General features: G+C 33.5%; 1 protein-coding gene and 1 non-coding gene across 2 annotated transcripts; one reads left to right on the top strand and one right to left on the bottom strand.

The window, feature by feature from the left end:
- Nucleotides 1–1,498: 1,498 nt before the first annotated feature.
- Nucleotides 1,499–21,793, top strand: LOC126739879 (filaggrin). The gene is made up of 8 exons (XM_050445697.1): nt 1,499–1,685; nt 2,216–2,443; nt 2,503–2,634; nt 9,137–9,313; nt 9,376–9,617; nt 14,131–14,360; nt 16,052–16,458; nt 16,834–21,793. The coding sequence occupies exons 2-8, from the start codon at nt 2,230–2,232 to the stop codon at nt 17,028–17,030; spliced, it is 1,599 nt and encodes a 532-aa protein (XP_050301654.1). The 5' UTR covers nt 1,499–1,685; nt 2,216–2,229; the 3' UTR covers nt 17,031–21,793.
- Nucleotides 5,652–5,724, bottom strand: Trnat-ugu (transfer RNA threonine (anticodon UGU)). The gene has a single exon. It is a non-coding gene; the product is annotated as a tRNA-Thr (tRNA).
- Nucleotides 21,794–21,802: the final 9 nt, after the last annotated feature.

Raw genomic sequence — 21,802 nt, 5'->3', positions numbered from 1 at the left:
ACATTAGTGTGATTGTGGTATCATTCGCAAAAGATCGTGTATTTACCACGGATACTCAGTCTGGCCATGTCATTTATATACAGGAGGAATAAGATGGACCCCTGAGGCATATCATGTTTAATATTGGAAGCTATATATTTTTCTTATACTTTTCCTTGAGCAGACACAATTTGGGATTTCCCAGATAGGTGTATGAACAAGGCCAGTCAACGGTCACGCCCCTTAAATCCACAATGCTCCAGTTTCCTAAGCAGTACCTCATGACTAACGCAATCGAATGAATTAGTTAAGTCACAAAATACCGCCGCTGAAGCCGTTCCACAATCCAAATTTTCATACAGTTTTCCAAAAAATAATATATAGCATCAATAGTATTTTTGTTTAATCGAAATCCAAACTGAATTTTACCACTTTTTGAACTCTTCCTTTGAGAGTCTCGATAGAAGAGAAATTGGTCTAAAATTATGAGGGATATCAAGGTCCCCTCCCTTGTGAAGCAGAATTACTAGAGCAGTTTTAAGGCATTTGGGAAATAGTCCAATAGAAAAAGAATTATTGATACATTCAGTCAAAACCTTATCAATGGCTTGATCTGGAGAAAATTCATCCAAATCAGAGAAATTTCCTTCCCCTCAATGCTCAATGCCTCAATGCTCCCTTTGATCTCCAGTCTATAAGGCTCAATCCTCTATCCTTATTACCTCTATCGTTATTACCCATAAAACTTAAAAGATCTGTGGTATAATGGAAGTAGAAATAGGGTTTCAATATAGAACAGTTGTCACCACAAAACAAAACTTTAGCTCCACCTAGATAAGAGGTAAAAAACAGTATCTTATATCCCTGTCTAAAAAAGGAGTCAGCTGAGTTTTTATTTGGTGATTGCGAACTCATGGATCATAGTAGGTGGTAGAATAGTCTTGCATCTCACACCAGATTGCTGAGCAGTCACATTGATAAAAAGAAGTTAATTGCTGACCCGTCATTTAATTAGCTAATTTTCTTAGGGTTGATCCCGCATGCATCAAAATCCTGTAATAAAATAAAAAATTAATCCAAGGTCTAGGATATATAAAAATTGTCTTCAAGATGGTAAAAAACTTTTGATAAATCGGATTATGTGTTTTTACCATTTACAAATTTCTCCTTCCACCTTAATCTAAAATAAACCATCAGCTGCCGCTACACATATTTCTTGGGCGCTCTTACTAAAACAAAACGGACGCGAGCGGTTATAACATCTATCATGCTTTATCTGTTAATTTCCATCCCTTTTGTGAACCCCCACTTGCGATAACGTTAAAAAAGCAGTTGATGCAACTCGGAATTAAAAAAAAACAAACAAATCCTTTTATTAAAATTTCAGATCAAAGGGCAACAAACCCAGCCAGAGCGTCTCTCATTCATCGAAATGGAGGGTCGATATTCAGGGATTACGCGCTTTCGCGCATGAACATACCTGTTGAAAGGGATGCTGTGAGTGTCATTATATTTTCATCTTAAATCATATTTTCCATAACTATGTAAGCCACTATTTATGGGCTTTTTGAGAAAAATTAGGTCAGTGAACGTGGCTATAGTGGTGCGATATAAGGAAGATGCGAGATAAACATCGGACTTTGTAAGATAATGGGAAGGGCGTTGATGGTATATATAATAGTGCTCTGAAAACAAAGTGAATTAAGGTAAATTTTTATCGATAAATGTAAAATGGAGATTTTTTTTGTTCAGTTTTTGTACACTTATAAAGTTTATATAAATTACTATAATAGCAGGACAAGCTAAAAAAAGACTTGATTTTAGTTCTATATGTAATCCATTATCATTCGGAGATATGAAAATATATTTAAGTTCCCATAAGTATGTAGATAAAATATTGCAAAATTAAAAATGGCGCCCATCAGTTGCCATTTTGATTTGACAACTTTGACGTATGCAAACCTGAGAATATTTCACCGAATACTTGATATGTATATATCTAAATTTAATGTGGAAAGCTGTTCTTAGTTGTATAGTTCATGACCCTCAAGGTGGCGCCGATCAGCCATCTTAAATTTGACAACTATGACATATGCAAATAGCAGCAAATGAATGCATGCCCTCTTTTGTTTTTTATATATATTTCTTTAAGATGGTGCTCGTCCGCCATCTTGAAAGTGGAACCTGTAACTTTTATTCGGAATTAATCCTTTAAAAAATCACATTTTAAATATAGGAAAAAAAGCGAGCATGAGCGTAGCGCATCGAGCAGCCTTCTTGTCTGGAGGTTGGACTAGAGGAGGCACATCGGAGGTAGTGAGGAGGGCTCATCCCGCCTCGGGAGCTCAATGGAACGTGCAAGTCGTAAGAGGAAAAGTAAATGGGAAATGCTTATGGAACGCTTGTAAAGCTTTAAGTTTGGGGTTGCTTTTGATGGTACTAGGAGCTGCTATGGCGACTATAGGTGCTATATGATATTTATTTAAACAAATAAATAAATGCATTTGCTTGGTGTTATTTTAGGGTATTACGCTGACCAGTTGTCTGTCGCGCAAGAAATAAGAGGTAACCATACGGTTGCAGTTAAAAATGAATCCAGAGGGTTCCATTTAAATAATCTGTCATATGCTGGGCCTATTGTTATGGGAGTTGGTGGTAGGTATAGACAGTTTGATATGAAGAAAAAATATGTTTGACAAGACTTCTTTCCAAGTCTCCTTAACTAAAAATAACTATTAATAAAATAACAGCCATGACACGGTAAATTATTAAAATTTGAAAAATTCAATACTTCAAGTAGAGATGATGGGTCGTATTCGCATGATTCGTACCAATGATATGAATCTCACTTGTCTGTCGATTCATATGAGTCCTAAAAACTTGTATGAATTTATTTCGGACGTAATAGTCTTACCAACTATGTTTTTGTTGAATCGGCGATCGAAATTCGTATCTGTATTTTCGTATTGACATATTGGTTCAGTATCGTATTGAGTAAATACAACTAATGGCCTAGGATGCATTAAAGAGTAAGGCAATAAAAACGATTATTATAAAAAAACTATATGTAGTATATAAGAAAAATCAAACTTTTTTTCAATTTTGGGTAATAAATTATATTATCTAGTGACTGATTATAAACATATAAATTATGTGCTTATAGATCTTTTATTCTAATACTTAATAATTACCTTCCATTATAGATACCTGTTATAGATTATTTCAAGAATATTTTCAAGCAATATTTTTTTAAACCCATTTTTGTTACACAAGTTTTGACATATTAATAAAATTTTTCTACTCTCCAAAATTTTTCACGGCAATTTTCACGCCAATTTTTAGAAGCGCCAAAAATTTTACTGCAAAAGGGGCTAAGAAAATAAAATTTATTGGTATAAAAATAAAACAAATGAAAAAAGATTAATAATGATAGCTGGTAAAAGAAGAAAGGCACATTATCCTCATCACTGAATCCACCCCCCTCGTTATCTTCAGATGTGACCTCTTCCTATAGTTACTGCTGAAATTCACTGTCCAAATTTCTGGTTGAGTAATTGGTTTTGTCTTGTTCTTTAATGATGTCCCCTATTACCTTGAGGTGGCCGCCTTCTGAAGAAAGATCACTTAAAGAGCAATAGTTCAAGTTCCTCATGATGCGTCAACTTTTCGCTATGTACATCGGATCCAGCAAATAGACAGCGTTATACGTATCGGTACAACTAATTCCAATCCACTGTCTTAAAGTTTTGATAACACATGCTTCTACTGCACTCAAAAACAGACTTGCTGACATTTGAGGAGGAAACTGACGTCTTAACTTGTACAGCTTGTGTCTGACAATAAAGTCGCATTTTAATTTTCATACATTTTTCGTTCCGGTCCCAAAACACATCATCGGATAAGATTGAATTCTTGATTTTAGCAGAAGTAATATATTCTCCGTATCAATATAAATACTGTCATTGCAAGCTACTGTACTGCCCTATCTAGTTTCTACAGCCATTTTCAGCATTTTTGCTACTTCTACATTGTTTTTCCTTTCAAAATTGCATTTGGCGCATGATTTTATTTAAAGAATTTATAATTTGTTTATATTCCAAAGCGTCTTAATGAACTCCATATACTTCATAAGTTAATTTATCCTATGAGAAACACTTATACAGCCCAACTTTATTGATACAATTCACCGTTTTTGAGAAAATCGCTGGTAAACGAAAGAGGAGCATTAAGTTAAACCTATTAAACTATCAAATTAGAAAAACGAAATGGGCTGCTTTAATTTTTTTCAAATCAAATTAATTGTATCGAAAAAAGGAAAGAAATGATAATTTTAGATTTTTTCATGGCGAACTAGATGGTGTTTAGATTTTCACATTTTTTTATCGGAAACCTAAGATAACCTTATGATATGGGCTACCATAAGGGTAAACTCCCATGAGTCTAGGTTAACACCATTTTTGGGACGGAAAATGTCAAGAGCATAAAAAAAAACGACTTCCACTAACACATTTTTTTTAAAACATTTTACGTATAACTGTAGTCAGTGTTCCAAATAATCGATTTTCTTTAAGCAATTTTCGCGGGCTGTAGCCCTCAGGAGGAGCATTTTAGAAGACATGCTTATAGGAAAAAAGTATTATTTTCGCTCCAACAATACGCTGTTAAAATATTTGCACGGAATTTTATAACACCCTGTATATTCCAGTGTTTCTGTGCTCTTGGCAGTGAAAAAATAGGTCTCCTTTACTTGTGTGAACTATGTAGTATACCGGGTGATGCGTCGCCGAGCGGAACATAGGAAATCCCATGTAAATTTTAAGGGGGTCAATTATTGGCTTCCCTGTACATTTTACAGAAAAAATGTAAGATAATTTTTTGAAGATACCAATCTGGCAAACCCTCGTGCAAGGTTTCAAAAAATTTTAATAAGTGAATCTTGAATTTGCAAAATGACGAAATTTTCGGTTCAGGTAGTATCAGTCGTATGAGTCTATTCTCAATAAAGATTCACCCAACTCTAATTTCAAGACAAAAAAGTCCAAAGGAGACATGTGAGGTATGATATTGTATTCACAATTTCACTTTTTCTCGATTTATGTAAGATTATACAGAGGGGCTCATTTAAAATTCTAAGGGTTACTATACATATTTATAAAGTTATGTTTCTTATGTAAAACCATAAAAAGTGCATGTAATTCATTACAATTTTTTTTGTTTCACTTAATTTATTTTAACTCATTTATTTAGATTTTTCTGTTTTATTACAATTTCATATGTATTAAATATAAATTTAAAAAAGTTAAAAAAAGAGTCTAATTGAAGACACATCATCTTAATCCATATTTTTTATAAAATTATTTTTCTTACGATTCTAAGATCTCTAGTATTAATCTTTCTTACACTATTCCTTTTTTTATACTCTTTTTATTAGATACAATGTCATACTACCCAATAGTATAATTTTTTAAATACTATATTAGCAACCTGTTCTATTATGAATGAGTTGCATAATATAGAGTTCTATGATAAAGAGTGCATGTAAAAAAAAAAGTTCATTACAAATATTTTTGTTTGGTTTAATTTATTTTTACTTATTTATTTCTATTCTTCTGTTTTATTACATTTTCATATGTATTCACTATAAATTTTAAGAAAAAAAAATTAAAAAGACTTGCCCCCAGTGAGAATTGAACTCACGACCCCTGGTTTACAAGACCAGTGCTCTAACCCCTGAGCTATGGAGGCTTGTGATCTTCAACGGCTGACTGTTGTACTCGTAGATATACATAATCACTTTATGTATTACACAGTAGTAATGGAAAATTACCAAAAAAAAATTATCTAGGTAACATTGAGATTATTCGGGAGTCAGGACTGAAATTATTCTAAAACCATAAAATATTCCAAAATATTGTTTTAGTGAACATCAAACTACTTGCTGTCATTTAATTATATAATTTCAATGTGTCCATTGCCGCAATTTAAAATTAGCAACAATATACGGAAAGTGACTAGTGCACTAACTGATCGGTATAATGCCTGATAAATAAGACAAAAACCGAGCAAAAAAAACTAAATATAAACAGACTAGATACATCTTGATGCAAAAGCCTAGATTTAATTTTTTTATTCTGTACCTCGTCTATTTTTCAGTTAAGGTATTTGCAAAAGCTGTTTATTATTAAACACAATTGAGGGGCCTAGTATCAAGGATGGCAATATCCATCATTTTGACTTTTGAGCAAAGCACGAAATTTTGCTATACTTTTATTCTTCCTGATATTAAAGCAAAAAGGCTTCATATAACAGAAAATGGCAAACTACGGCAAATTGTAAAGAAAGTTTAACTAAATTCCTAACCATTTTAAGAAAAAATAGGAAAAACTGATGGAGAATTCCGTTTTTGATACCAAAACTAGTTAAAATGAAATGCTAAAGCTTATATAATATTTTAAAGAGTTTTTACAAATAATTTCATTTATTATATAATTAAAGAAAACATATTATTATCAAAATGATGTAACTAGAACACATTTTGAAACATGAATGAATGAATTATATCAAAATAGAAGGAACTTCTTCAATAAATTCACAGGTGGCTTCTTCAGTTTCTTCATCAACTGTTACGTAATATTATCTTCTCCTTCTTTAACTACTAGCTCCTCTTGTTCGATATCATTAGAGAGAACATCTTTATAAAATCTAAGCTCTTCCAGGGAGCTCCAATTATTACTAAAGTAGTGCTTAGTAAGTAGTTTATCGACATCTTTAAGTTTCAGCGAATGAACTTTTTGCAGACCACTTTCTGTAATAACAGGATCAATCACATTATGAAGACTACACCCTTTCTTTAAAACACTTTTAAATATTTGCAAATTATGTTTGTAATGTAATTCTCCTCTGATGGTAACATTTCCAGTTTTACATTTTCGTATGGATGAACCGTTTTGTATTTTTGAAAGAAAAATGCCATGTACCGGTTGGTCTTAAAACACTCGAGATTGTTTCTTTCCAATTGAAACCCTTACAATTTTGACCTAAGCGACTAACTGTGGCGTTTTTTGAAAACAATTCCAAATAGGTTGTTAGCTGTGTTAAAACTTCCAATTTTTTTATCTCTTTTTCAATGTTGCCAAAGACCCTATCAGCTGACAAGAAGGAATGACCAACTACCGGAAAAATTACTTCTATGGTCTCAACATGTTTTGGCCCTTTTGACGAAAGCCATTTGCAACACATACCGACAAGAGTAGTATTCTTGTTTTGGCCACTTCAACCATCTCCCATTAATCTAACGGCGGTGACCTCAGGTTTAAATTCAATTTTGTTAAGCCTGTCGAATACTGCTGAAGAAATTTCGTTGGAACCTTTGCCGAACTCGTTCTACGTCCAATAATACGAAAAGACATTTTTTTGAGTAAGCTTCTATTTAGATGTCCCCTGGACTATGGTAAAATTATACAAATAGAGTTGCCTGGAATAATGCGCACTTCGATCTGGCACCTTTGGAAGCACAAGGTTTTTTTGGCAATCGAAAGATAGTGTTATTAAATCATCCCGTGACTCCTTAAGCAATTAAAAATAGGCATTAGCTCTTAGCTTATGAATTTTTTTCTCAGTAGCTAATATTTTTTTCCTCTTCGTCTGTAGATCTCTTAATCTTTTCTGTTAGCTCAATACATACCGAGCAGACATCAGTGCGCAGTGTAGTAAAGCTAAGGTTATACCTAGTATTAAAAATCATTCTAAAGTATGAGGGTTTTACTCTCTCGTCTGGAGAGCACTGAATTTTATACATTAGGTACATTTTATATATTGACAAATCGGATGAAAGATAGCGCCTACGAGAGGAAGAGCGGCAATAATGCAATTCAATGCTTTTAAAAGTATTAATAAATTTTTGGACGGCATCTTGTTTTCCTTTAAAACTTGCTGTTTTTCGGTCACCTCCTCTTTTTTCCGAAGGAGCTTCTCCTGTTTTTAGAAAAGATTTCATAACGTAGGTTAGACGATGTTTTGTAATATTTAATATGTTTAAGAATGTTTTTTGGCACACTGGAATATCTTGTTGTGATATACTGTTCCTTACAAAGCATTTTACAGAAGTTGTTTTGGCTTCATGGCTAAGTTTTTTGGATGGCGACGTTTAGGTAATTGAACTGTACAAAACTTTAAAATAAAAGCATCTTGGCGAATTTTGTCCTTAACTACATAAAAGGCGTCATGGAAACTTTTAATATCTTTCATTGTTAGAGATGTGCATTGACAGGCCTTCGTTTTGTGTCCGCAAGTCGGAAATTGTGGTAACTTTAATGAGGAGTATCTAAAAAGAAAAATGTTGACAAAATTATTGCTTTTCAAATAAATAGACCTTATGAGATGAACAGTAAGCTTAAAACAACTATTTTTGTTATATTTTTAATTTTGTTTCAATTTAATAGTGAAAACATGAACTTAATTGGTAGTTTTCCAACTCCTATTCAAATTTTGACAAGTCACATAACGTTATTCAAAAATTTTATACTGTCAAACAACATTTAGAACAGATTATAATAAAGAATAATATGGACAGAGGCATAGTTTTAAGACAAGTTATAACAAAACACTTTTTAGGTTTTTCAACTACATAAAAAAACGAATCCAACAGTCAGCTAGCACTTAGAAGTTAACGTCGGCTCACCTCATTGTTTTCCTTTCATTTTGCTTCCAAGTGGACGGATTCCGAAGTTCGTTTACGAGCATTCTTGTTTTCAACGGGAGCTGTATCCATTTCCATTTTAAAATATAAACAATAAAACGTATAACACTTTAGAAAATTATCAAAACAAACCTCTAAGCACGGCAGTTCTAATTAAACTAAACAAAATTTAACGTCAAATGATATATCACAATATGGCCGCTATGAGGCGTCTTTTTATTGGTCAAAGTGGAATTCTTATGCCATAATTGCTTGCTATTTTATCTGCGGATAATGCCGCTTTTGATTCTCATGACCACCTATTTTGTAGAGAGCTTTAAAAAACGAAGAGTTTGATGTAACTAACTCATTTTTGGTAAAAAGTGGAGATTGCCGACTTTGATCATAGACCCCTCAATTAAATAATAAAGTATTAACTTATGAATCACCCTGTTTAAACATAAATTTTCTATCCAATAGGGTTTATAGTGGTGGCGGCGTGCGTAATGACCTTCGAAGCACGTGACTCAGCAGCCAAAGTGGTCCCGGCCAGATTTAAGATGAGTACCACAGGACCACCCTCTGGAAGTTATCAACATAATGCGGTAGCAAGAAGCGGACACGGCTCACTCAGAACCTCCGGTTCACAAACAGCAAGTAACCACTACCATTTAATTTTGTCATATTCGACAAAAAAAACTGTCCGAACATGTTTTTAGCAAACGTCGGTACTTCGACCCATCACGGGCAGTACGCGCATCGCGGAAGTTTACATGGGGCGCACCACGGTGATCATCACGGCAGACACCATCATCACATACCCGATCGTCACAATCTCACGCAATCATTTGTACAGTTTTCCAGAGGCCTTGGGTTAGAATCTAGGAATTTCAGCAATCACAAATATGTACAGGGTACTTCTCCGAGTGGTACAAGAAGTAGTTCTCTTAAGGTTCCACAGGTAAACCCTATAATTTTTTAAAAATCTTTTTATTTATTGACGGGATATGCGATTAAATAATTTACCAATATAATATAACAGTGGTTTGCAAGCTAATTTACAGTCATCCAAGTTAAGTACCATAAGTAGTAGTTCAAAAATATAACGTACAAGAAAACTAACAATCCAACTGAGAGTAGTCGCGCCAAAACTCAAATCACACAACCTACTCAAAAAACCTGAATTGAGTCAACTTGTTGAAACTTATCCAAGGCCCTGATTAGCCTATTTTTATAAAAAACAACAAATTTGTGACTGTCGCTCGACCAATAAAAAAGGGATGTTAACGTATATTGACTAAATTTTGGCACAGTTTCCCCAATTGATCACTTATTAAGCTATCAAAGAGTTTGGGAATAAATAGGACTAAATGCTGAGACTTCTGTAGTTTCTAACTTCACTCTTTCCCCCCATTCCTATAAACAGGGAATATAAAACTATTATTTTATCTGACATATTAAACAATTATGTAAAGAGGTTTGTGCAAATATATTCTTGAAGAAGCATATTTGGTATACCATAAGGACAAAGTATATCCATTAGGCAAGCAACAAATCTTATTAAAAATGTCTCGAACCGAAATTGCTGCCAAGTCTAAATTTTCAGACAGATCACTTGCTGATAGTTTGAGATTCATTTCAAAACATAATTGCTGCTCTTTACATAGGCAGTCTTAAAGTAAGTTTTAAAAAAGTAAAAAAATGGATTGTACGTAATTATAAAACAAAGAGACCAAACTGCGCAGATACGTACTCCATGACATAATGTACATCCACAGTAGGTACCCTAAAAGACGTATTACGTCCTATGGACGTATATACGACGTCCACTTTCCGTAGGATTTCATACATACGTACATACTTTTAGGAAATTTTACGTCATGTATGGGATACAATATGACGTATCTAGGATGTTTACACGATTCCTTTTTTTGTGTGGTAAAATGTATTTGGGAGAATAAATAAGTCATTTATCAAAACTGAAAATATATTGATTATAAAAAAAATACATAAAAATATAAAACAAAACATGCATATGTCTAAAGAACAAAACAAGAAATAAACGTTTAAGAAAATACAAAAAAAAACATCATTTGTTCTTCGCAACTATTGTGAATTCATCAGTCTTCAATTTTTTTTGTGCTTCCAATCCCGTGCCGCTTGTAGTGCTGCACCTTAAAATTATATTTTAAAATAAGCAAATTATCTAATAAGTAATAATTCATTACTACTAAAATGAATAAATATACTCTCTATTTTGTACTGTCTTTTAATGTTGCTAGCCTTTCTGGTTCTTGCCTATATTTTGATTGCTAAAGGTCTTTAGCTAGTATAATTTTTTAATAATTTCTATCTTTTTCTTTTTAATTGAAAGTCTCCGAATGGAGCTGTGCGGGGGGAGGGGGGATTTAATAATAAATATACTCTTACCATGAATTGGGCTAGGTCGTAGTACATTCTTCCTCTCACTGAGGGAACTGTAAAACTAAATTCAAATGTAATAAGAAAATATTATTATAGCCGAATTTTGATAAATCCTAAATTCATAGGTGTAAGCTTTTATTTCATAGGGACAACCCACGCCATGATGCCAATACTGGAAAGAGTGAATCTCGAATTGACAGTTGTCTCATTTATACCGAATTCGTTGACTTTTTCTATCAAAGCAAAAAAGCATGTAGATAGTTTTTTCTGTTTACCCTACGGAATGTAGAAATATTGAAAATAAAACTTAGAAGTATTTAAAAATACATATATTTGAAAAAAAATCCTTCATGGCATATAGTTTTGCATATGTATTAACAAAAATGTATATGTTTTTATTTTTATTCTTGTATAATCCATAGGAGCTAAAACATTTTCTAAGTATTTATATGTATGTACATGTATGTACGTCCGCAAAACGTTAACTAATGTACGTACGAACTACGTATCCAAAAGTACGTACTAAATACGTTATTTTTATAACAATGGACATATGACATATGGACATATTACTTGACATAAAAATTACGTACCTAGGACGTATGATGCTGTTTGGGAGTGGGAAAGATTCCGAGTAGATTTAAAGTCTTGAACATATTTCCAAAAATACATTTTAAGCTTCAGATCAACATTTAACGTAAAATGGGACAAACAAATTTCTTTCTTGTTTTACACTAGGATTTTACCCCACAAAACTCAAGATAATCTAAATATGACCCAGATCTATTTTTATATATTTTCTGTGCAACTTTTTTTTTCAATTTTGAAGTCAAGCATCTCACTTCAGAAGAAAACCAACTAGGCTACCTCGAATCTTCTTTAGAGGGATGAAGAGAGCAATTCTTTAAATTCAAATTAGAATCAATATCGCAAAAACAGAAAAATTGTTAAGATCTAAATAGTTTGTACTTGAGGATCACAAAATAAAGGATTGTCAGAACTATTGCTTTTAAATAACGTATTTACAGAGCATTCGTAACATGTCTGTCAAAATTAAATCTAGAGATAAAGCGACATTTGCACTACTTTCATTTGTAAAAAAGATCAAAATAAATATTATAATTGAAATAGCTGAAATAATGTGCCAGTAAAATTGCATTAGAGGCTCACTGACACTCAACCTGTAAGCCATAGCATACTAATATTTAACTACCTTATATGTCTGTGAACATTCCAGGAATTGATTTTCATTAGCAAGTGTTTCCGGAATATTAGGCTACAGCATATTCAGGCTGTTTCAGAACTATGGGATCAAACTTCTGGGGGTTGTTCAGTGCAACAGAAGAATCCTTTTGAGTATAGGAACCCATGTCCGGAAATGCGTCACTACGCCACTACGGCCCTACGACGCGTTAAAATTTATAAAAAACATTAATTACCTAAATAGGATCTGCTGCATTTATTTTTACCTTTTGTACATGATACCATAACAACAATTGTTTAAAATCAACGCTTATCAATGTCAATTCTCAATGTCATGTTTAAAAATTTTATAGCTTACAATTTTTAAACATTTATTGCTAATAGAAAACTTTACCAATCAAGAATTGGCGGATATGCATTTGGCACACGGAGCAACAAATTGCAATGCACGAGCAGCATCGCGGTTGTATCATGAACGTTATCCCGAACGACAGCATCCTGGATACAAAAAAGTTTATTGCGGTTCATCGGCGGCTCGCTGAGACAGGCATGTTTAAGACCAAGATGCATGGATACTGGTGTTGCTCGAACCGTTAGAACGGTCGAATTTGAAGAAGAGGTGCTTCAGCGAGTTGCCGATGAACCGTCAAATAGCACACGTGACGTCGCTAAGAATATGAATACGAGTAACGCTTCTGTCTGGCGGGTACTACACGAGCAACAACTCCATCCTTACCACTTCCAGAAAGTTCAAGGTATGACTGCAGCCGATTATCATCCTAGAGTTCAATTTTGTCGATGGCTTCTGGATCACATCATTGCACAACCAAATTTTTTACGATATGTTTTGTGGACCGATGAAGCCTCTTTCACAAGAGACGGTATTTTTAATAGTAGGAATAGCCATGTTTAAGACAAAGAAAATCCTTATGCAATTTTTCCAAGAAAACATCAGAATCGTTGGTCTGTCAACGTATGGGCAGACATTGTTGATAATTATTTAATTGGGCCATACCTTCTACCGGAACGGTTAATAGGACCTATTTATCTGCGTTTCTTGGAGGAAGTTCTCCCAGAACTCCTTGAAAATGTTCCACTAAACGTTAGACAGCAAATGTGGTTTCAGTATGATGGAGCGCCGGCTCACTTTGCTGTACAAGTACGCGAGTATTTGGCTCAGCGGTTTGGGCACCGTTGGATTGCCAGAGGTGGAGCAGTTTCTTAGCCTCCTAGGTCACCCGACTTAACGTCGCTTGATTTTTTCTTCAAGGTGGGGAACTTGAGTTCTAAGTGTGGGGACATGTAAAGTCTTCGAAACTCCAGTAGAATCAGAGCTAGACTTAATTGGACGAATAACAGCAGCATTTGAAATCATTCAAAACGAGGATCAAATTTTTAGTGTAGTCCGCCGAAATCATGTGCGGCGTTTAAATCGGTGTATATGGATTCTACTGTTGCACTGAACAACCCCTAGAAGTTTGATCCCATACTTCTGAAACACCCTGTATTCCCTACACTTCCGGATTATGCGGTTCAGATCAACGAAAATAGTTTATATCGTTATAGGCAAGACATACAATAACATTTAGTTTAATCACTTTTATCTGTTCTGTGTTAAAGATCTGGTGTCCACGTTTTTTCACGTTTTTGCGCTTAATTCTTTTAATATTCCACAAAATTAATAAAAATTTGCCAAGAAAACTAGTAAAACAAATTGGCCTACTAACACTTACTATACAGTGATCAAACGTTAGTGGTATGTTCACTGAACGATCTGGGCAATTAGGGCATTGTTAAGTTTAGTTTTTCCACGCTTTGACTGTAACTGATAGTTACTTTCTCTTAAGGGTTCTATTAACCGAAGTCCATCCGCCCCAGACTTAGTTTTTGATAAGCAAGCGACGCATGGTGTTTCTGGTACTAAAGAGTCGACTTCACCTTCAACGGCTGGTCATCACAAATCACCGATTACCGGCCATCAATCGTCAAGAAGAACGTTTGCGGCCTGCGCTTTGTTGAATCCCGGTTTGCTCAACAGACACGCACTAAGCGTTGACGAGGCCGCTGGAAATTACAAGTAAGTACCCACTTGAAACAAAATCCCAAATATAGTGCATTCACGGTGAAAGGAACATATTCATGTAAATTCAGGTGTTTTTTTCTTGTTTTATTTTTCGGCACGTTGATTAGCATTGTCACCTCAAGTAGGAACTACGGCTCAACATTAATTTGTTTAAATAGAACACGTTATATATTATCACCTTTTACAATTCTATGATATATTCTGAATTTGTTTAGCATACCATATACCTAAAGTCAACAGTTTGTCAAATTTTACGTAATATACTAATGAAATAAGTCAAGACTTAAAAAAAATAAACATTTATACAATATTTATTGCAATTGATGTTAAAGGTGTTGTCCATTTACTTCAATGCATTTTCGAAGTCAGTAAATAACTTCTAATTGCATATTTTCAATCACTTACGGATCGATTAGTCTAATTTCTTGTCGGATTCTTTCATTTAAATCATCAACATTATTTGGTTGGTTCACATAAACTTTAACATAAACTTCAAATAGCCCCGTAATAAAAAGTCTGATGGTGTTATATCCGGTGATCTTGGACACTGAATCGGTCCTTTTCGTTCAATTTATCTGTTAGGAAAAGTTCCATCAAGAAATTGTTGATTAGCGATGGCAAAGTGAGGAAATGTCCCGTCTTGTTGAAACCATATCTCATTACTAGGTTAGGATCTCTTGTCGATTAGGGAATAAAACAACTAAAGCAAGGATAAGTTTAAACTGTAAAAGTCCGAGTAGCTCTTGTTATGTACACACCAGGTCTCCAAGATCAATCATCATGAGTCTTTCAATTAAATATACTATGACAATTAAACTCACTAATTCATCACAAACCGTTATCCAGTAGGTTCTAAAATTGGAAACTGTTCGAAAAGAATAAGGTCCACTTACTTTCTCAGAAATTACATAAAATATTAATGTTGGCGTCATAGTTTCTACTTAAGACACCCTGTAGCCAAAATTCTCATTGAAGTCATTGGACGCATTCAATCAAATGGACAACAACTTAAACATTAGTTGCAATAAATCTAAAATAAATTTTTATGTTTAAATTTCATATTATGTTTCGTTAGTCTCTTACGTATCATATTTGACAAACCAGTGACTTTAGGCATATGCATGGTTTGCTATACAAAAAGTATTCAGAATTGTAATTAGCCATAATATACAGGCTGTTTTATTGAAAAAAATGTTATATAATAGTTTTTACTTGAGGTACCCTGTAAAAAAAAATTTATTTCAAAAAACGGCAAGTGTCAAAAAATAAAGAAAAATCTACCTGAATTTTAAATGAGTTTGTTCCTTTCATCGTGAATGAACAGTATAAACGGAAATAAGTATATACATACAAAAAAGTCGACATCAATTATTTGTAATCCGAACGTGTACACATGCATAAAAGCGTTAAAAGACCGAATATTAGTCCGGTAAGGATTTTTACATTTATTGCTAATAGTCCAATGTTTTTAGAGGATAGATGTTGAAGAAAATTGGTTTTATAGGCCAGGGTGTTTGTGCTTATAAAAAATAATGAAATATATATACATTAGTGCATATACAAACTCTTAAACATCAAGAGTATGTCCCTCACATTAAAGAAAATATTTTCGTTGACCCAGACTATACAGTAACATTCAATGATGTATTAAGAGTATTAATAATATATAGACATTTGATTCCTAGAAGTAACGAGTCCTTACAACACGGAACAGGTTCTCAAGGTTCTATGGCAATGGATTTACACTTGGAGGCGGTGACCCTCAAAATACGGGACAAACGAAGAAATCCCTTGAAGCGGCAAAGAAAAATCGAAGAAGACGAGCACAAGCACGAGAACAACAGTACCGGCTCAAGAAGAAATTCCCACTCGCACTCGCCGAGATTGTCCGGACAGTGTCATTTAACAAAGGACGGAGCGAACGGAGGTTCTGCACAATATTTGCCCTCACAATCGATATCGCATCATTCGTGTCATAAGACACGGAGAAGCTCAAACGCTTCCGATTGTAGTCATAGATCGAGAAGCAGAAGGAGAGAGTCGGTCAGTTGCCATCAGGTCAGAGGGAAGTTGGAAAGAGCGATCAGCTCTGGTAAGTTGAAAATAATATCTCTATCTTTCTCATAATTGCTGCACAATGAGTTTATTTATATTTCATAAATTAAACACACCTCTTTGTGTATTCAGTGTATAATCAAAAAAAAATTGCTGTTTAGCGTTTTTGGGCGTGGACCGTCATCAGGGTTGAGGACATCTCTGTCTATGGTTAGGTACTAAGTACTTAAATACCCATAGACAACGATGTGCTATATATGTACCGATATGCTATATACCGATGTCATGTAAGCCGAAAGCGCTAGGCAGCAAATTTTCGTTTTTGATTATACGCTGATTACAAAAAGTGATGTATTTTATTTCTGAATTAAGCACAGAGTACAACTGATACTCATTACTTATATTTATCCAGATTCAAGATTGCCATCTGGAGCTTCATCCAGTGCCACCGGAGCGATACCGAAATGTTATCACTCCCACGAACCATCTAGACACAATTCGACTGAGCAAGAAACCCAGGAACAAATCGCAGGAACTTCTACGTCCGACAACGATATCAGAAAATCGCATCATGTGATGGTACATTTTTCACCGACTACTGATGGATAAAAACCTGCTTTTTTATTTTCGTCTACTTCTTGTCAGTTTGTCCATGAAAGTTTAATTTTCATTCGAATGTTCGTAGTGCCAAATTTATACCAAAAAATGTAGTTTTTGTACATTTTTATAGTAACGCACCTATTTCTTATCTAAGCTAAACTGTCTTCCTTCTTCCAGTATCAATTAAGAGTATACCAAATGAGTTAAAGGGAAATTATAGTACTTAAAAGGGCATTTTATTCATGTTTGAGCAGTACCATTTTGGGACTGCATTGGTAGACTAGGAAAGCGTATTGACAATGCGAATGCGATATGTGATAAGAGCATAAACATTTCAGTAGTTGTGACAAAAGGGACCTTATAACCTTTAAAAAACGTAATTTTCTTGATGTTATATTATTAAGCGTATAACATTTTAACTTGTTATAAAGTAAAAGATGTACCGATCCAAGACTTGTTATAAAAATACCAATTTAAATGTTATCGACTTTTGTAGATTTATAAGTTGTAAACTTGTTAAAATCTATCATATTTATATATATAGAGGATGTTTCCAATTAGTGGGTTAATTCGCTAAACATTGTGTGGAGAAATCTACATTTTTCTTTTAAAATACAGGGCGGTAAAAAGATATTTTATTTGTTTCCATAAAGGACTTTCTCTCTTCAGTCAAATTCGTTGAAACTTTAGGTAATTTTCAGATGATTCTCTGTACACAGACACAACTTCCTTTTCCGATTATACTTGGGAGCTACACATTAAAAAACATCAACATTGAAAAACAACACATTATTTATGGTTAAATTAGCTGACTACATGAATCAATAGAACATTGCCAAAATAGGCGAGATGGTACAGTAATATGTTACTAGTAATATATTACTGTATTCCCACACATAACTCCAATTATCACCAACACACAAACTACATAAATTTTGCCACATGATTAAACATCGAGGGTCAGGATGAAACGAGCTACAAAACACGTACACTTACGATACAGGTCTGGGCAACTCAGATTTTGGATGCGTAAAGAGTATTTTCTAAGTATACATATTTAATAAGAAAGTTTCGTTAGTAAAGTCTAATTTTCGATCTTCCATTCACTTTATTTCAAATCTAGAACGACGTTTCGGTATATCCAACCGTTATGAAGAGTACACTAACAACAATGATTCTACAGGCTAGAGGCATGTGACGTCCAATCATGTAGTGAAGCGCATATTAGATCTTGCAATGTCCTGGCAGTGGAGTTCTCCAAACTTTGGGAATATCAACATTAGGCTGTCTGAATTATGATTCCTTTGTTCTGAATCCAGGAAACTTTCAAAAAGATCTTTGCTTTTGTTCAATGTATGTTCCTGATCTGGAAACCTCTCCTGTTCGAGTCCACTTTCGATGTTCTGTTATCCTGAATTCCTGTGTATGACTCTCCACATTCACCGAGGTCCTGGTATACGCAATTCTTCGTATCCAGTAGGCTTTTTGGTTTCATCTTCCATACTAAACCTCGTCTTTTAAGTGCTGTTGAATTTTCTGGAAATTCTCCTGAATTTTTCCGAAGTTCCCTTGATGTACGGAATCGTTAAACATCCTGTAGGATCCTTCAGTTGCTCTTTCCTTGTTATCTCTGTCTGCTTTCCTAATAGTTGTCTTTTCACTTATGTTTTCCTATTAGTTTGCTTAGATACCCGTTTTGCTGTAAGTAAGTCTTTGGTGATGTTTTCTATCTCCCTGTTGAGTTCAACATTATTGCATATTGTGGCTGCCCTCCTATATAATGTTTTAATGATTTCCGCCTTTATTGAATGGTTGCAGGATGATTGGAGTTGAAGTGTAGTTGCTACTGTCCTTTGTGTGTGTGTTGGTTTGCGATAGATTTATGCCCTTAGGCGTCCATTATTCTTTAAAGAACTAACATTTAAGAAAGGCAGCGCAATCAGTTTCCAACATCGTGAACTTGATGTTTCTATTACGTTATCAGCAAATTGATTGTTGTAGTCAGCTATTTTACCTTTAAATAACGTGTTATTTGACCTCTGGACGCGCAAAGCTTGCAAATAAACTGGGAAAAAAGGTCGTCACCCTTTGCTAAAGCGAATTTAACCGAAGAGCTTTTTATACCTTAGGTATGCGAAGTTCTTTATTAAAAAAGGAAAACTATTAAAAAAAAATGGGAGATGGTACCTCTTGGTCCTTCCAATTTAGATAATAAACGACAAAAAAAATTAAACTACCAATAGTAAAGATTACTATTAGGTGAATTTTATTATTCAACCCCAAGTCTCTAATAAAATGTATGGAGTGCTAGATAGATATATAAGGAATCGCCCAAGATTTCAATACATCTACGAACGAGTACTCCCAACGTTTTTTTTTTAAATTTCAATGCTATGGTAAAGTAGATACAAAAATCAATGTACCTACAAGTATATTAAATGAATATTTATCGAGGAGTTCTAATGGGTAATTTCTGGCCACTCAAAAGTTTGTTGTAAAAATTTCGTTTTTTTTTATTTGTTCTATAAAAACTTACTACATGACTACATTTTCTCATATTTCAAGACGAGCTTATTCGTCACAGCATACCACTTAGACAGTTTTTTCAAATCAAGTGGCAACAGAATCATCTTTTTCTGAGCTAATCACTCTAGATTTTTAAATTCAGGAATTTTAATTTTTTTTCATTAATTCATAAACTACAAGCAGAAATTTACTATTCTTGAAACAAATCGTATCATTTACGAGTATATTCAACAGTCAAAAAAAAAAATAAAGTAGAAAAGGTACACTGATAAGGTATCAATTGCCTTGGAAAAGTTTGTAAGGTTAATATACTTAGGTAATTTGACTGTATATTTGGGTTTAATTGAATCCAGAAAATAAATCACAAAAACAATAGTTAATCTTTATATACATGCAGCGTGTTTTTTAATATTGCGATAAAATTCAAGGGCGTGTCCCTTGGACGAAATCAAGCAAAAAAGTTCCTATGAACATATGTCCTAAAAGTCTTAGATTTTGCACTACAGGTTGGTAAAGTTGAATGAAAAATCTTAAATATGATACCGATAAATGTGATACCACTATGCATATAAGATAGGAATGTATTCGATTATTTTACCAAAAACACCTAAAAAAAAAGGCTGAAAACAGAGTTATAAAAATGATTACGATAATTAGATTTAGGCGTTATGGCTATCCCCAATAATGATTTTTTTTTGTGAAAACCGTACATTGGGCGGAAAATTACCAAAAGACCAGATATACTCTAAAAGAAATGGAAAATTCAAACTATTTTTTTTGTAGTGACGTATCCTTTTCTTTTAAACGAATATTCAGTTCAAAGCCCTCATGAACGTCAATGACGAATATAAAAATTTTAATTGTGTATAAAAAAAACGGTAATGCTAAAAACTCTATGGATGCTTAGAAGCTGCGTACCAATTTTCCGAAAAATGTCTATATGGGTATCAAATTTATCGAAAAAAGTATGTTTTCTTCTTTTAACTTTACCACCCTTTAGTGTAAAATCTAAGATGTTTAGAACATATGTTCATAGGAAGTTTTTTGCTTGGTTTCGTCTAAGGAACACGCGAATGTCTGTCCGGAGTGTTAGCATAACGCCAAAACTGTACTACGGAATAATACGAAATATAAATGAGCAGCCTTATGTGTTTTTCCCTTAGGAAGGTTATAGGCACGGTTTTCGCAGATTAAAACCATGTTAAATTGCGAAACTGAAATTCAATGTTTACCTTTTAGAGTGCTTCCACTGCCTTGACGAATTCACTTTATTGATATTTTTACAATGAAAAAACAAATATTCATGTCCATTTAATATAGGAACCAGTTACACAAATCGCTAAAATCCAAAGTATTAACTTTTGGGGCAATACATATAATTTGAAGGTATTTAAATTAAATCTTCAAAATGTTCACCGCATTCGTGAGAATACACTTCTGGTTTCTTGCACAATGGCATAATAAATATTTTCGAAACTGCTTACAATTTTAATTGAAAATTCTTTGTTCTTTTCATGTTTGTATTCTCTAATTGATGTCATAAATAAACAAAAAAAAAACTGATTAAGGTCTAGTGAATGGGGTGGCCAGTAAATAGACGCACTTTGTTCCCAATGAATTCACCGGTCCGAAAATGTATTGCTATTTTAATTGTTTGACAAATTCAAATATAGAGTAAAATTATATCTTAGAAATCTAAAATTTTATTAAGAGACAAAAAAGTTGAATAAAACATCACTTCCTGACAACAAAAAATGTGTAAAGTTTATCCGGCATTTGGGTCCTTAAGAACCGGATTAAAAAGTGCCATGAACTACTTTTCTTACTACTCACTATTAATTTTTTAATAAATTTATATATTAGTGAGCTTGAACAACACAAAAGATGTGAAAATATAAAATTTAAAAAAAACGGCCATTTATTTTGAAAAAACAATAGTTTCATATTTTATCGTAAGGAATATATGGATAACGGATTGACCTACTACCTTGTAACACCCTGTATAAACTATTTAACTAATAGAGAAACTTGTGTGTTATTTCTATACTGTATGCCATTTGAGGCATGCACTAAAATCCTTTAAACTGTTGAATTCGGTCCTAAAATATCATAAATTTAAATAAATGTATGTTTGTACGCGATTATATTTATATAGATAAAATTTTACATGTTTTAGATATTGTTATCCTTATAGGTTTCATGTGAATCACAAGAAAAATGTATTTATTATGTGTAATACTCAATAAAAAAAACAA

Source organism: Anthonomus grandis, chromosome 8, assembly GCF_022605725.1.
Source record: "Anthonomus grandis grandis chromosome 8, icAntGran1.3, whole genome shotgun sequence".
Lineage (NCBI taxonomy): Eukaryota > Metazoa > Arthropoda > Insecta > Coleoptera > Curculionidae > Anthonomus > Anthonomus grandis.
Note: the sequence above shows the minus strand (reverse complement) of the source record. Positions and strands in the feature narration are given on the sequence as shown.